Source organism: Ranitomeya variabilis, chromosome 8 (assembly GCF_051348905.1).
Source record: "Ranitomeya variabilis isolate aRanVar5 chromosome 8, aRanVar5.hap1, whole genome shotgun sequence".
Lineage (NCBI taxonomy): Eukaryota > Metazoa > Chordata > Amphibia > Anura > Dendrobatidae > Ranitomeya > Ranitomeya variabilis.
The window spans coordinates 197764841-197781062 of NC_135239.1; the positions used below are offsets into that span (position 1 = coordinate 197764841).

The 16222-nt window shown below is 43.8% G+C and overlaps 1 protein-coding gene across 2 annotated transcripts; it reads left to right on the forward strand.

Annotated features, from left to right (window-relative positions):
• The first annotated feature begins 235 nt into the window (after positions 1–235).
• On the forward strand, positions 236–15605 carry KBTBD8 (kelch repeat and BTB domain containing 8). Of its 2 annotated transcripts, none has more exons than XM_077276011.1 (4): positions 236–358; positions 4034–4244; positions 11757–12871; positions 14122–15605. In XM_077276011.1, the coding sequence occupies exons 2-4, from the start codon at positions 4096–4098 to the stop codon at positions 14580–14582; spliced, it is 1725 nt and encodes a 574-aa protein (XP_077132126.1). In that variant the 5' UTR covers positions 236–358; positions 4034–4095; the 3' UTR covers positions 14583–15605. The 2 variants fall into 2 exon arrangements, with proteins under 2 accessions (XP_077132126.1, XP_077132125.1); XM_077276010.1 differs by having other exon boundaries at positions 341–419.
• Positions 15606–16222: the final 617 nt, after the last annotated feature.

The following is a 16222-nucleotide window of genomic DNA, read 5'->3' on the forward strand; positions in this document are numbered from 1 at the left end:
TTGGTCAGGGAGGGAAAGGGTTAATGTACAGACTGCACTGGTGAGTGTAGGGGGACCATTATCACCCCGCGGAGACCTGTCATCCCACCACCACCCGGTCCAGCTGACTCAGCCGCATCCAACTACCGCCCTCCGCGCTTTCCCTCCTCCTCCCCTGTAGAACTACAAGTCCCGGCATTCCTCTCCCAGCTGTTGACACGTCACACAAAAACACCGGGCCTTAGCTCCGCCTATTGCTAATGACAGGAACTACACTTCCCGGCGTCCTTGGCGCTAAACTAGCCAATAGAATGACGGCGGTGCTGACAGGGGCGCTTTGTGATTGGCTGGCGGGGAGCATCCGGGCTTTCTAAAGGAAGTAAGTGACGTTTTGTACTCAAGCTGGAGCCGGAGGAGGAGAATGGCTGCGCAGGGAGGAGGTGGGTTATTTGGGGGCTTCGGCTCTGATTTTGGGGGGCCGTGTCCCCTTGATACGCCTGTAAATAGGGGTTACATGGCGGAATTCCACGGTGGGCTGTGCTGTGCCTGTTTGCACACAATCCCCTCATGTTTTATGGTTACAGTCACTTCCCAGGTAATAGTGCAGGTGACTGGGGTGATATGAGGTGTATTAGGGTGCTGTATCTATGGCAACAGATTCGAACTGTGAAAATTGCGTAAAACTTTATTGACAAGCTTCACGAGCGATGCCGGCTAATGATCCCCCGTATGGGAACGCTTCAGGGTGCCTGTGTTGATGGTGGGTTCTGTACGGGCTCCGCCTCTGGCGGCTGCTTCTTTCCCTTAAAGGGGTTGTCTGCTATTTGTAAACCGCTTTCTTTAATGGCCCCTGTGATTTCACGTACCGGGACGGCGCCATCTTCTGTTTTGATGCCGGCTTCTGGGCTGGAACGTCCTCCCATCCCCCGCCTTTAGATGTCAGCAAAAAGGAGGACTGCCAGTGGCAGGTACGAAAGTGCACTTTTAAAAAGAAAAAAAATTGCCAGTAGCGGGCGACCCATTTTAATTAAAGAGGCGCCGTCCCATTTAAAGGTCGTTTCGACAGGATGATAAGTGTCTTATCTAAACGCCACCAATTGCCGTACATACAGGAGCGACCTAATGCTCTTCCTTCCAGAGCGCACCGCTCCTCTACCTTCCAGCTTCTTCTTTGCCAGGGGGCCGTGCGCTCTTGAAGATTGACAGCTCGGACCAGCAGCAACCCTGATCCGTGCCATGCGCAAAGACCTCTTGGCATCGGAGGATCGCGGAGACACTAAAGCTCGAAGGATTCAGAGCAGCGCTCGCAAGCTCTAAAACAGTCTACCAGCAGCACATGCTCCTTGCCTAGGCGACCAGCCACCTCCCGATTAATGCAGAGGTGGCCGGTAACCCAGGTAATGAGCTGTAAATTCTGGAATTTAAAAATTGTGACAATCAGAATCTTATTAAAATTAATAATAAATTGTAAATTTGCACTCTTTTACAGAAATGACTTAAGACAACCCTTTTTTTATTTATTTTTTTAATTCTCTTTCTGGTGCGTCTTGTTGTTCCGGGTTAATAGGGGATGTGCTGCCGATACTAGTGATATTCTGTGTGTGGAGATGGATCTATTAATGATCGCTCTGCGCTCAAAGAAGTGCAGTTGGACCGTCTACATAGACCACTGCGGGTGGCCGATAGTCTGACTTTAATTGTGATGTTTGTATATCGCGACATATATCCCTTTAGCCAAAATGAGCTTTATTTTTACATGTGCAGCAATGTCCATCTTGGATTTGGAATTCGGGGAGGTGAAGCTTTGAGATTATCTATCTATCTATCTATCTCATCAGCTGATTTTTGAACCGCTCTGCAGATATTCAGGGCATTCACTCTGCCAGACTTTTGAAGTTGGGGTCAAGGATTGACAATGTTGGAATGAGGCCTGTGCAATCTCGTTCCCGAGGAGGAGATAAGCAGCGCCAGTGGTGTATGGCAGTGTACTATCCTCCTCTTGTCCTTTGTTCACTCTTGGGACTATAGCATTATACATGTCAAAGACCAACCTGAAACCATATAGTGTCCAAAAATTTTGATGGAGGGGTGTCCATGGCGGCCTGATATGATTTCTGTAATTAGTCTTTATCCTACAGTAATGGGGCAAGAAGGTGCCTGCATCACCCTCCATGTGTTCCCAATGTATCCAAGCCCTTAGGTGCAAGAGCGTAGGGTGGTCCTGACCCTCTCTCCCCAGCAGAGAATAAAATGAGGCCTGTTGAATTGACACCTTTGTATCTGGCAGTGGCTTATCCCCCCCCCCCCGCCCCCTTTAGTGATGAGCAAACGTGCTGGGATAGGGTGTTATCTGAGCATGCTCGGGTGCTAACCGAGTGTCTTCGGCGTACTCAAAAAAAACAGCTGTAACACATGTAGGGATTGTCTAACAAACAGCCGTGAGACATGCAGTCGTGGGGACTCAAACAGGTTTTTGAGTACGCCGAAGACACTTGATTAGCACTTGAGCATGCTCAGATAACACCTTATCCCAGCACATTCGCTCATCACTACTGCCTCTACCCATAAAAAAAAAAAAAAAAAGCATTATTGCTTAGCTTAACAAAATGTCCTTCCCCAGATCAAGATCCAGTAACATTTTAGTGATCCTTGTTCCTGTATTTTTTTGGGGGATCTTGACTCCTCCGATCTCCCTGTAAATATACACTCTCATATTTTTCCAGCAGGAAGGTATGGTACAAGACGCTGCCAAAAAACGGCCATTCTAAGGCTGGCTACAGACTTTACACCGTTGTCAACCAAATGCTCGTTAATGGAGTTTTCTGGACTACAACATTGAGGACATATTCTTAGAAAGGGTCATTAATAACAGATTGATGGGGAGCTACCACTTGGCACCTCCACCGATCGTGTCCCACAGAGGCGGATGTCCTCAGTGTACAGAGCTGGGACTGCATGGCATCATACACTGTTTAGTGGCCGATCTCGGGTACTGCAGCTCTGATCAGTCACTTCAATAGGCACTGAGCTGCAGTACCGAGAACGGCCACTACACGGTGTAGAGAGCTTTGCTGTTTTGGCTTTGGTCACTGTTTATATCTGGCTCCCACGGCATCTGTTACTGAGCAGTGGGGGTGCCGGATGTCACCCTCTTTCCCCGATCTGATATTGATAACTTTACCATCAGTATATAAGCCCTGGGCTCCCTTTTAGGCTCTGTTCACACGATGCGGTTTTTGCTGCGGATCCGCAGCGGATTTGCAGCTGCGGATCCGCATCCTTTTTCCATGCAGTGTACAGTACAATGTTACCCAATGGAAAAAAAAAACCCGCTGTTCCCACGTTCCTTTTTTCCGCTGGAAAATCCGCGCTGATTTTCTGCGGGGAAATAAAAGAAGTACCATGTCAATTCTTTCTGCGGATTCCGCTGCTGTTTTCCACCTGCACCAATAGGAAAAAGCAGCTGGAAACCCGCAGTGGAATCCGCAGAAGAAAAAGGACTGAAAACCGCAGTGAAAACCACCGCAGGTTTTGCACTGCGGTTTTCACAAATCAGGACCTGAAAAATCCGCAGGGAAAAAAGGATCGTGTGAACAAGGCCTTAAACCGATGACTATTCCTCCTGACCATGTGGGGGTTCTTAATAGTGAGTTGCAACCAGATGCCTCTTTTATCTTCCATCAGAAGAAATGGTTGAGCATGTTAAATTTCAGCATGCCTGACCCTTCTGTTTCCTGACATCTGCATTCGGAGGATATTCGGGACTATCAGCCGGTTGGCCAATCCTACTGGATTTGGTGGGTTCAGCTGACATTCATCTAATGTATGTGGTTTGCTTTAGCTTCCCCATGAGTCGCACACAGTACGTTGTTAGCAAAGAATAAAGGGTTGTGGTTTTTTTGTTTTTTTTTACCTTCGATAGTTGAGAAAGTCATTCAGAGTATAAGAGGGGAATGGAACAAAGGAAAGGTCCTACCCCATGTGGAGAGGTCCATCCTGTTCCTGACAACCAAATCTGTATTATTATAATATATTTTATTTATTATTTTTACAGAAGTAGCCAAGTTTTTACAAACACAGAATGGAGTCCCTTCGCCCAGTCCAATCAGTGGCGGGATGGACCCTTACCACGCCTGCAGCCTTCTCCAGCAGCTTAAAGCAATGTACGACGAAGGCCAGCTGACCGATATCGACGTAGAAGTGGATCACGGGAAACATTTTTTTTGCCACCGGATCGTTCTTGCAGCAATCAGTCCGTACTTCAGGTAAAGCAATCTGGGGCCATTTTAGTGGAAGCATTAATGTGGACTGAGAGTTGTGGCTCCTGACCGGAAGTTGTCCAGACAGTAATGGCTGACAATGCACCACAAATGCTTAACCCCTTCCCGACATTTGACGTACTATCCCGTCGAGGTGGGGTGGGCCCGTATGACCGCCGACGGGATAGTACGTCATCATCGATCAGCGGCGCTCACGGGGGGAGCGCGGCCGATCGCGGCCGGGTGTCAGCTGCATATCGCAGCTGACATCCGGCACTATGTGCCAGGAGCGGTCACGGACCGCCCCCGGCACATTAACCCCCGGCACACCGCGATCAAACATGATCGCAGTGTACCGGCGGTATAGGGAAGCATCGCGCAGGGAGGGGGCTCCCTGCGGGCTTCCCTGAGACCCCCGGAGCAACGCGATGTGATCGCGTTGCTCTGAGGGTCTCCTACCTCCCTCCTCGCCGCAGGTCCCGGATCCAAGATGGCCGCGGCATCCGGGTCCTGCAGGGAGGGAGGTGGCTTACCGAGTGTCTGCTCAGAGCAGACACTTGGAAAGCCTGCAGCCCTGCACAGCAGATCGTCGATCTGGCAGAGTGCTGTGCACACTGCCAGATCAATGATCTGTGATGTCCCCCCCTGGGACAAAGTAAAAAAGTTAAAAAAAAATTTTTCCACATGTGTAAAAAAAAATAAAAAAAAAATTCCTAAATAAATAATAATAAAAAAAATATATTATTCCCATAAATACATTTCTTTATCTAAATAAAAAAAACAAAACAATAAAAGTACACATATTTAGTATCGCCGCGTCCGTAACGACCCAACCTATAAAACTGCCCCACTAGTTAACCCCTTCAGTAAACACCGTAAGAAAAAAAAAAAAAAAACGAGGCAAAAAACAACGCTTTATTACCATACCGCCGAACAAAAAGTGGAATAACACACGATCAAAAAGACGCATATAAATAACCATGGTACCGCTGAAAACGTCATCTTGTCCCGCAAAAAAAAAGCCGCCATACAGCATCATCAGCAAAAAAATAAAAAAGTTATAGTCCTGAGAATAAAGCGATACCAAAATAATTATTTTTTCTATATTTTAGTTTTTATCGTATAAAAGCGCCAAAACATAAAAAAATGATATAAATGAGATATCGCTGTAATCGTACTGACCCGACGAATAAAACTGCTTTATCAATTTTACCAAACGCGGAACGGTATAAACGCCTCTCCCAAAAGAAATTCATGAATAGCAGGTTTTTGGTCATTCTGCCTCACAAAAATCGGAATAAAAAGCGATCAAAAATGGTCACGTGTCCGAAAATGTTACCAATAAAAACGTCAACTCGTCCCGCAAAAAACAAGACCTCACATGACTCTGTGGAGCAAAATGTGGAAAAATTATAGGTCTCAAAATGTGGAGACGCAAAAACTTTTTTGCTATAAAAAGCGTCGCTGGTTTCACACTTGCGTTTTTGTCTGCAGCGTTTTTTGCACAAAAAAACGCATGCGTTTTTTCCCTATATTTGACATTGAAAACGCATGCGGTTTTTTTGTACGCGTTTGGTCGCGTTTTCAAACGCATGCGGTTTTTTTCTGCATGCGTTCATTTTCAGAAATACAACCTGCAGTATTTTCTTGCGTTTTTAAGCACATGCGTTTGTTTGCGTTAAAAACGCATGCATTTTTATCGAAAAAAAACAGAAAACACACTGAAAAGCCACCCACCACCATCAAGGTGATAAAGGGATCCAAACCCTAACCCTAACTCTACCCCTAACCTCACCCCTAACCGTTTAATGAACATTTTCTGACAGTCATAGTGCCACGTATTTCAGTGCCACGTATTTCAGTGCCACGTATTTCAGTGCCACGTATTTCTGTGCCACGTATCACGTATTTCAGTGCCACGTGTTTCAGTGCCACGTATTTCAGTGCCACGTATCACGTATTTCAGTGCCACATATTTTAGTACCACGTATTTCAGTGCCACGTATTTCAGTGCCACGTATTTCAGTGCCACGTATTTCAGTGCCACGTATTTCAGTGCCACGTGTTTCAGTGCCACGTGTTTCAGTGCCACGTATCACATATTTCAGTGCCACGTATTTAAGTGCCACGTATTTAAGTGCCACGTATTTAAGTGCCACGTATTTCAGTGCCACGTATTTCAGTGCCACGTATTTCAGTGCCACGTATTTCAGTGCCACGTATTTCAGTGCCATGTATCACATATTTCAGTGCCACGTATTTCAGTGCCACATATTTCAGTGCCACGTATCACGTATTTCAGTGCCACGTGTTTCAGTGCCACGTATTTCAGTGCCACGTATTTCAGTGCCACATATTTCAGTGCCACGTATTTCAGTGCCACGTATTTCAGGGCCACGTATTTCAGTGCCACGTATTTCAGTGCCACGTGTTTCAGTGCCACGTGTTTCAGTGCCACGTGTTTCAGTGCCACGTATTTAAGTGCCACGTATCACATATTTCAGTGCCACGTATTTAAGTGCCACGTATTTCAGTGCCACGTATTTCAGTGCCACGTATCACGTATTTCAGTGCCACGTGTTTCAGTGCCACGTATCACGTATTTCAGTGCCACGTATTTCAGTGCCACGTATTTCAGTGCCACGTATTTCAGTGCCACGTATTTCAGTGCCACGTATTTTAGTGACACGTATTTTAGTGACACGTATTTCAGTCACGTTTAGGGTTAGGGTGAGGGGTAGGGTTAGGGTTAGGGCTAGGGTTGGAGGTAAAGTTAGGGTTAGGGTTTGGATTACATTTACGTTTGGATTAGGGTTGGGATTAGAATTATGGGTGTGTCAGGGCTAGGGGTGTGGTTAGGGTTACCGTTGGGATTAGGGTTAGGGGTGTGTTTGGGTTAGGGTTTCAGGTAGAATTGGGGAGTTTCCACTGTCCAGGCACATCAGGGGCTCTCCAAGCGCGACATGGCGTCCAATCTCAATTCCAGCCAATTCTGCGTTGAAAAAGTAAAACAGTGCTCCTTCCCTTCCGAGCTCTCCCGTGCGCCCAAAAAGGGGTTTACCCCAACATATGTGTTATCAGCGTACTCGGGACAAATTGAACAACAACTTCTGGGGTCCAAGTTCTCTTGTTATCCTTAGGAAAATAAAAATTTGGGGGGCTAAAAATCATTTTTGTGGGAAAAAAAAGATGTTTTATTTTCACGGCTCTGCGTTATAAACTGTAGTGAAACACTTGGGGGTTCAAAGTTCTCACAACACATCTAGATAAGTTCCTTGGGAGGTCTAGTTTCCAATATGGGGTCACTTGTGGGGGGTTTGTACTGTTTGGGTACATCAGGGGCTCTGCAAATGCAACGTGACGCCTGCAGACCAATCCATTTAAGGCTGCATTCCAAATGGCGCTCCTTCCCTTCCGAGCTCTGTCATGCACCCAAACAGTGGTTCCCCCCCACATATGGGGTATCAGCGTACTCAGGACAAATTGGACAACAACTTTTGGGGTCTAATTTATCCTGTTACCCTTGTAAAAATACAAAACTGGGGGCTAAAAAATCATTTTTGTGAAAAAAAAAAAGAATTTTTATTTTCACGGCTTTGCGCTATAAACTTTAGTGAAACACTTGGGGGTTCAAAGTTCTCAAAACACATCTAGATAAGTTCCTTGGGAGGTCTAGTTTCCAATATGGGGTCACTTGTGGGGGGTTTGTACTGTTTGGGTACATCAGGGGCTCTGCAAATGCAACGTGACAGCTGCTGACCAATCCATTTAAGTCTGCATTCCAAATGGCGCTCCTTCCCTTCCGAGCTCTGTAATGCGCCCAAACAGTGGTTCCCCCCCACATATGGGGTATCAGCGTACTCAGGACAAATTGAAAAACAAATTTTGGGGTCCAATTTTTTCTGTTACCCTTGTAAAAATACAAAGCTGGGTGCTAAAAAATCATTTTTGAGAAAAAAAATAAAAATTATTTTCACGGCTCTGCGTTATAATCTGTAGTGAAACACTTGGGGGTTCAAAGCTCTCAAAACACATCTAGATAAGATCCTTAGGGGGTCTACTTTCCAAAATGGTGTCACTTGTAGGGAGTTTCAATGTTTAGGCACATCAGGGGCTCTCCAAACGCAACATGGCGTCCCATCTCAATTCCAGTCAATTTTGCATTGAAAAGTCAAATGGCGCTCCTTCCCTTCCAAGCTCTGCCATGCGCCCAAACAATGGTTTACACCCACATATGGGGTATCATCGTACTCAGGACAAATTGGCCAACATTTTTTGGGGTCCAATTTCTTCTCTTACCCTTGGGAAAATAAAAAATTGGGGGCGAAAAGATCATTTTTGTGAAAAAATATGATTTTTTATTTTTACGGCTCTGCATTATAAACTTCTGTGAAGCACTTGGTGGGTCAAAGTGCTCACCACACATCTAGATAAGTTCCTTAGGGGGTCTACTTTCCAAAATGGTGTCACTTGTAGGGAGTTTCAATGTTTAGGCACATCAGGGGCTCTCCAAACGCAACATGGCGTCCCATCTCAATTCCAGTCAATTTTGCATTGAAAAGTCAAATGGCGCTCCTTCCCTTCCAAGCTCTGCCATGCGCCCAAACAATGGTTTACACCCACATATGGGGTATCATCGTACTCAGGACAAATTGGCCAACATTTTTTGGGGTCCAATTTCTTCTCTTACCCTTGGGAAAATAAAAAATTGGGGGCGAAAAGATCATTTTTGTGAAAAAATATGATTTTTTATTTTTACGGCTCTGCATTATAAACTTCTGTGAAGCACTTGGTGGGTCAAAGTGCTCACCACACATCTAGATAAGTTCCTTAGGGGGTCTACTTTCCAAAATGGTGTCACTTGTAGGGAGTTTCAATGTTTAGGCACATCAGGGGCTCTCCAAACGCAACATGGCGTCCCATCTCAATTCCAGTCAATTTTGCATTGAAAAGTCAAATGGCGCTCCTTCCCTTCCAAGCTCTGCCATGCGCCCAAACAATGGTTTACACCCACATATGGGGTATCATCGTACTCAGGACAAATTGGCCAACATTTTTTGGGGTCCAATTTCTTCTCTTACCCTTGGGAAAATAAAAAATTGGGGGCGAAAAGATCATTTTTGTGAAAAAATATGATATTTTATTTTTACGGCTCTGCATTATAAACTTCTGTGAAGCACTTGGTGGGTCAAAGTGCTCACCACACATCTAGATAAGTTCCTTAGGGGGTCTACTTTCCAAAATGGTGTCACTTGTAGGGAGTTTCAATGTTTAGGCACATCAGGGGCTCTCCAAACGCAACATGGCGTCCCATCTCAATTCCAGTCAATTTTGCATTGAAAAGTCAAATGGCGCTCCTTCCCTTCCAAGCTCTGCCATGCGCCCAAACAATGGTTTACACCCACATATGGGGTATCATCGTACTCAGGACAAATTGCACAACATTTTTTGGGGTCCAATTTCTTCTCTTACCCTTGGGAAAATAAAAAATTGGGGGCGAAAAGATCATTTTTGTGAAACAATATGATTTTTTATTTTTACGGCGCTGCATTATAAACTTCTGTGAAGCACTTGGTGGGTCAAAGTGCTCACCACACATCAAGATAAGTTCCTTAGGGGGTCTACTTTCCAAAATGGTGTCACTTGTAGGGGGTTTCAGTGTTTAGGCACATCAGGGGCTCTCCAAACGCAACATGGCGTCCCATCTCAATTCCAGTCAATTTTGCATTGAAAAGTCAAATGGCGCTCCTTTCCTTCCGAGCTCTGCCATACGCCCAAACAGTGGTTTACCCCCACATATGGGGTATCAGCGTACTCAGGACAAATTGTACAACAACTTTGGGGGTCCATTTTCTCCTGTTACCCTTGGTAAAATAAAACAAATTGGAGCTGAAATAAATTTTGTGTGAAAAAAAGTTAAATGTTCATTTTTATTTAAACATTCCAAAAATTCCTGTGAAACACCTGAAGGGTTAATAAACTTCTTGAATGTGGTTTTGAGCACCTTGAGGGGTGCAGTTTTTAGAATGGTGTCACACTTGGGTATTTTCTGTCATATAGACCCCTCAAAATGACTTCAAATGAGATGTGGTCCCTAAAAAAAAATGGTGTTGTAAAAATGAGAAATTGCTGGTCAACTTTTAACCCTTATAACTCCGTCACAAAAAAAAATTTTGGTTCCAAAATTGTACTGATGTAAAGTAGACATGTGGGAAATGTTACTTATTAAGTATTTTGCGTGACATATGTCTGTGATTTAAGGGCATAAAAATTCAAAGTTGGAAAATTGCAAAATTTTCAAAATTTTCGCCAAATTTCCATTTTTTTCACAAATAAACGCAAGTTATATCGAATAAATTTTACCACTAACATGAAGTACAATATGTCACGAGAAAACAATGTCAGAATCGCCAAGATCCGTCAAAGCGTTCCAGAGTTATAGCCTCATAAAGGGACAGTGGTCAGAATTGTAAAAATTGGCCCGGTCATTAACGTGCAAACCACCCTTGGGGGTGAAGGGGTTAAATGCCCAACGTCCTCTTCTAGAAATGAGGATCCTTCAGCCTATAGTAGGAGTAACACGCCTGCAGAATCACACGGATGGTTTGTAGTCTGTAACCGTGGTCTCACTTAGAGGATCTTTCACTACTTTTAGCTCTCTAAATCGGCCATATCATGGAATCGTGGCTGCAGAGATGAATAAAACGTCTTTTAGTGTTTTTTTTTTTTTTTGTTATGGGGAGTAGATTATAATTTATAATCCCAACAGCGGGGCGTTGTCAGAGTCTTCTCTCTGGGTCGCATGTACTTTTGCCAGTATATGAAGCAGTCTAAACATAAGGCCGGGATCACACATACGCGAGATACGGCCGAGTCTCGCAGGTGAAAACCCAGCTCTGGCACCGGCACTCCGGAGCGGAGCGTGCAGCTCCATGTATTTCTGTGCGGCTGCACGCTTCGCTCCGGAGTGCCGGCGCCATTGCTGGGTTTTCACCTGCGAGTCTTGACCGTATCTCGCGTATGTGTGATCCCGGCCTAAGCATGAGGATACATGTCCCTGGAAAGTCAGAAGAACATGCTTTTTCCAGGGAGATGCAAAGCCCTGATCTCTGCAGCTACTTGTGATTACCCTTTCAGCTTTAATCTATTGGCAGTGAGTGAGGAGTATAGCTTAGCTGAGTGTGGTTATTTTAAAATCCTCTGCAGCTCTCTCTTCACAACACTGTCAGCTTTTCCCCTCTATTCACACTGACTGCCATGAGAGGAAACCTGGATGTGTTTGTAATCATACTTGGCTCTACACCACACTGACTGCCAGGAGACAAAACTCAGAGGTGTTTGTAATCACACTGAGCTCTGCCCCACACTGACTGCCACGACATTAAATGCTTCACCACTACAATTCTCCATCATTTTTAGTGCATGGCCAATAGTCTTCATACTTCTCACCTTGAATCAGTGTAGGTTTTTTTTTTTTTTTTTTTAATTAATTTTTCCGCTCTTCTCTTCCCTCCACAGATCCATGTTCACTAGCGGCCTTACTGAGAGCACACAGAAGGAGGTCCGGTTGGTGGGAATCGAAGCGGATTCAATGCAGCTCGTCCTGAACTATGCATACACCTCCCGAGTCCAGCTGACCGAGGCCAACGTCCAGGCTCTGTTCACCGCTGCGAGCATCTTCCAGATCCCTTCCCTCCAGGACCAGTGCGCTCAATACATAGTCAGCCGCTTGGACCCCCAGAACTGTATAGGTGTATTTATTTTTGCCGATCACTACGGTCACCAGGAACTTAAGGACAAGTCTCAAGATTACATCCGTAAAAAGTTTCTGTACGTCACCAAAGAGCAGGAGTTTCTGCATCTGAGGAAAGATCAGCTCATCGGTATACTGGACAGCGACGACCTGGACGTGGACAAGGAGGAACATGTGTACGACAGCATCATCAGTTGGTTCGAGCACGACCAGGCCGAGAGAGAAACGCATCTTCCAGAGATATTTGCCAAATGTGTCCGTATGCCTCTTATGGAAGAACAATTTGTGGAAAATATCCCTCCAATGTTTGCACAGGCAATGCCTAAAAACCATATAGAAAAGGGAAAGATTAGTGCCAATTGCTGTAATCGGCGTCTCGGCATGACCGCTTCGGAAATGGTTATCTGCTTCGAAGCCGCCAGCAAACACTCAGGGAAGAAGCAAACTGTGCCTTGTCTGGACACGCTCACAGGGAAAGTCTATAAACTATGCAAACCCCCCGGAGACTTGCGAGAAGTCGGGATCCTTGTGACGCCAGATAACGAACTTTACATCGCGGGGGGCTATAAACCAAGTAACAACGACGTCTGCATAGACCATAGAGCCGAAAGCGATTTCTGGTTATATGACCATTCGAACAATAGGTGGCTGGCCAAGGCACCGCTACTGCGGGCACGAATAGGTTGCAAACTGGTTCATTGCTGTGGTAAGCAATACGCAATAGGGGGTCGCGTTTACGAAGGGGATGGCCGCAACCCGCTAAAGTCCGTTGAGTGCTACGATGTCAGAGACAACTGTTGGACGGCTGTGAGTTTGATGCCTGTCGCAATGGAGTTTCATAGCGCTGTGGAGTATGAGGACAAGATATACATCCTACAGGGTAAGATATGGCGATACAAAGTTTATAAGGGGGTGGGGAGGGCGATTGCTGAGCTTATGGATGGCTGTCAAAATGTTGGCCTATTAAGAAATCAGCCTGGTGAAGTAACAATTCTGTGCGTAAAACATGCATCCCACACTTCAACCACTTGCACACAGTGTCTGTATCTGAGTGTACTTTTACCCCCTCTCTCTGCTGGTGCAGGTTTAGCAGCAGTAAGGTAAAACTGATGCCCTTTATACAATGGCCGGGATCGGAGTAAAGCCCTATGGTAATCATTTAACCGACATGACATACTGGAGCGTCATATGCCGGCTCCCTGCCTTTGATGCAGGCTCGCACTCCGAGCCCGCATCTTTCCCTGCACATGATGCCTTATTTAATTAGTCATCAAGTGCATCTAACGGCTAGTGGTGGAGCGGAGCTTTGCCTGCGGCTGTTAACCTGTTAAATCCCACTGTCCATCTTTGACTGCAGCACTTAACGCACACCGGTAGTGCGTCATTCCCCACCGCCCATCAAGTGATCACGGGGTGCTGATGGGTTTTCTTGACTGTCAGGGATCTGCTGGAATATGCCCGTCATTATAACTCTCCTGTGATAGCTAGTGTTTAGCTATCATTCATAGGACATTGATTTTTCTCTATACACATGTGTAGTACAAGCATTCAGATGATCGCAGCTTCAATTCAAGTCCCCTAAGGGAACTTTTGAATACAGTGGGGGGGATATGAAAAATAAGTTCCAATTACACCCCATTCCTCCTTTAACTTATTAAAAATAAAAACACATTTGGTATCGTTGCTGTCGTAACAGTTCGATCTATCAAAATATAAAATAAATTAATCCAACCGGTAAACTGTGTAATGAGAAAAAAAATCGAAACTCCAGAATTACGTGTTTTTTTTTTTTTTCTTTTTTGTTTTTTTTTTTTCCCCGTCCGCCGCTTCATTACAACAAGAGGCGATTAAAACATCGTATCTACTACAAAATGATATCCGTAAAAATAAGTCGCATAACGGTCCCATATCCCCAAAGAAGTAAAGCCTTATGGATCTTGGAAATGGCGACTGGAGAGATAGATGGGTATATATTATCTAAAATATATACCTTTTTGTGTGCAAAGCAAAAAAAAAAAAAAAAAATCACTGATGAAAAAATCTATGTATGAATGAGTTCTAACGTGGAAGTTACAACACTAATTGCGTTCATCCTTAGCTCTTCTTCTTCTTCCCTTTCTTTCAACGTAGGAGACGTGTTTTTGTGCTACGATCCTCCCAAAGATTACTGGTGCTACCTGACTCCCATGACGGTTCCTCGAGTCCAGGGGATGGCGGCTGTATACAAAGATTCCATCTACTATGTAGCTGGCATCCGAAGCAACCATCGCGTGCTCACCGTGGAGGCTTACGACATCGAACAGAACAGTTGGACTATAAAAAAGGATCTTCCATGTGAACAGTCTTCGAATCCGTACATCAAACTTTTGGTCTTGAAGGGTAAACTCCACCTGTTCGTCCGCGCCACTCAAGTCAGTGTGGAAGAGTTCGTGTTCCGAACCAGTCGAAAAAATTCCCTGTATCAATACGACGAGGCGTCAGACAGTTGGAAAAAAGTGTACGAGAGTCCAGAGAGGCTGTGGGACCTCGGCCGTCACTTTGAATGTGCAGTTGCTAAACTCTATCCCCAGTGTCTTCAGAAAGTTTTGTAGACTTTTTTTTTTTTTTTTTTTTTAGGCAGCTTTTATTTTGGCTACCAACGGGAAGAAAGACCTCTTTCAGTTTTTGTTTTTAAAGAAAATTTGTCAGTATTTAATGTGTGTGGACCGCTTCCTGTACTTGTGGATGGGTGCTTTTAAGGTTGCTGTAGGAATGCAGCTTGTGTTTTTTTTTTTTTTGTTTTGTTTTTTTTTTTTCTCACCACTGTATTTCAGTGAAAACCTGAGTTTACAAAGTGCAATTATCAGCATTGTTTTCATGGCGTACATGTGACCATATCATTCTGTCGTCGTATTTTGTAGGTAGGAATTGTTTTTAAAGTAATTTATTGATTGCTTTAGACGAACCAAGATATCTATGCACGAGTGTGAGCAAACCTACAACAAAAAAAAAAAAAAAAATTGGTGGAGAATGCGGGCACTTGAGGTGGTTAGGTGCCTTTTTGATACCGGAGCTTTTTATGGGGACAGTTCCACTTGACTTTTATCCTATATTATTATTATTTTTTTTTTTCTTGTGTTCTAATTAAGGACATTTTGTTGTTTATTCTGTACGTTTTCGAGTTTTTATTAACTATTAGAATTTCTAGTTTCCAGCTTCTTTACGCTGTAAATATTTTTTTCTGTTTTTTTTTTTTTTTTTTTTTTTGTGTGCAGGTTTGCTATGGAAAGAGCTCAGTAAGAATGGTCTTCTGCATTATATTTAATGATATACATACATACATACATACATACATACATACATACATACATACATACATACATACATGCATACATTTATTTATTTTTCCTTTTTAATTTTTCTTCTATATGATGCAGAGGATGTTACATGTTGGAGTGCCTTCATCGCTACACCGCGGCACAATATGTCGAAGTGGTACTGCATCTCTTTAAAGTTTGAAGACTTAATACGGGTAATATCTGAGGCAATATCACTAGGCTTTGTGTCTTTCTTCCCCTTTTTTAACCCCTTCTGATTTATTTATAATTCTAGAATAAATAAACACTAGAGATAAATCCTTCTCAGTTCAACCTTTCATTTATTTATTTATTTTTTTCTTCCCTGCATGGACAGCTTCCTGAGTACGCAATACTCTTCATCATCCTCGAGGCTGTAATTCATGCGCTATGTACTTTTAATGCTTGATGATGATTTTGGCTGTTTTTTTTAATGCTTTTCAGTATTTCTTGGTTTTACCTTTGTATAGATTACTAAATCTACTTATTTTAATTTTATTTTTTTTTATTATTTTAGTTTCTCAGTTTTTGGACAAAGCACATGGTATGGTGGGTTTTAATTTGTTTACATGCTTTATTTTTTTATTTTTTGTATTTAAATGGTGCTATCTTTTTAAAAGTAAAACTAGAAGACCAAATCTAGAATAATTGATCTTTCAACTGAGTACTGTAAGTAGGCTGCGATATTGTTGTGGGTGTGGTGTTTTTTGTGGTTTTTTTTTTTTTTTTTTTTTTTTCATACCAATTAAAATGAGCCCCGCCACAAGAGGGAATAAGTCAAATTCTTCATCAAAGGTCCCTGTTGATCTGTTAACATTGAGTCACATTGTCCTCTATAAACTCAATTTGCTTCCATTGGGGTGTGTGTGTGTGTGTGGGAGTTAAAGGGGTTAATC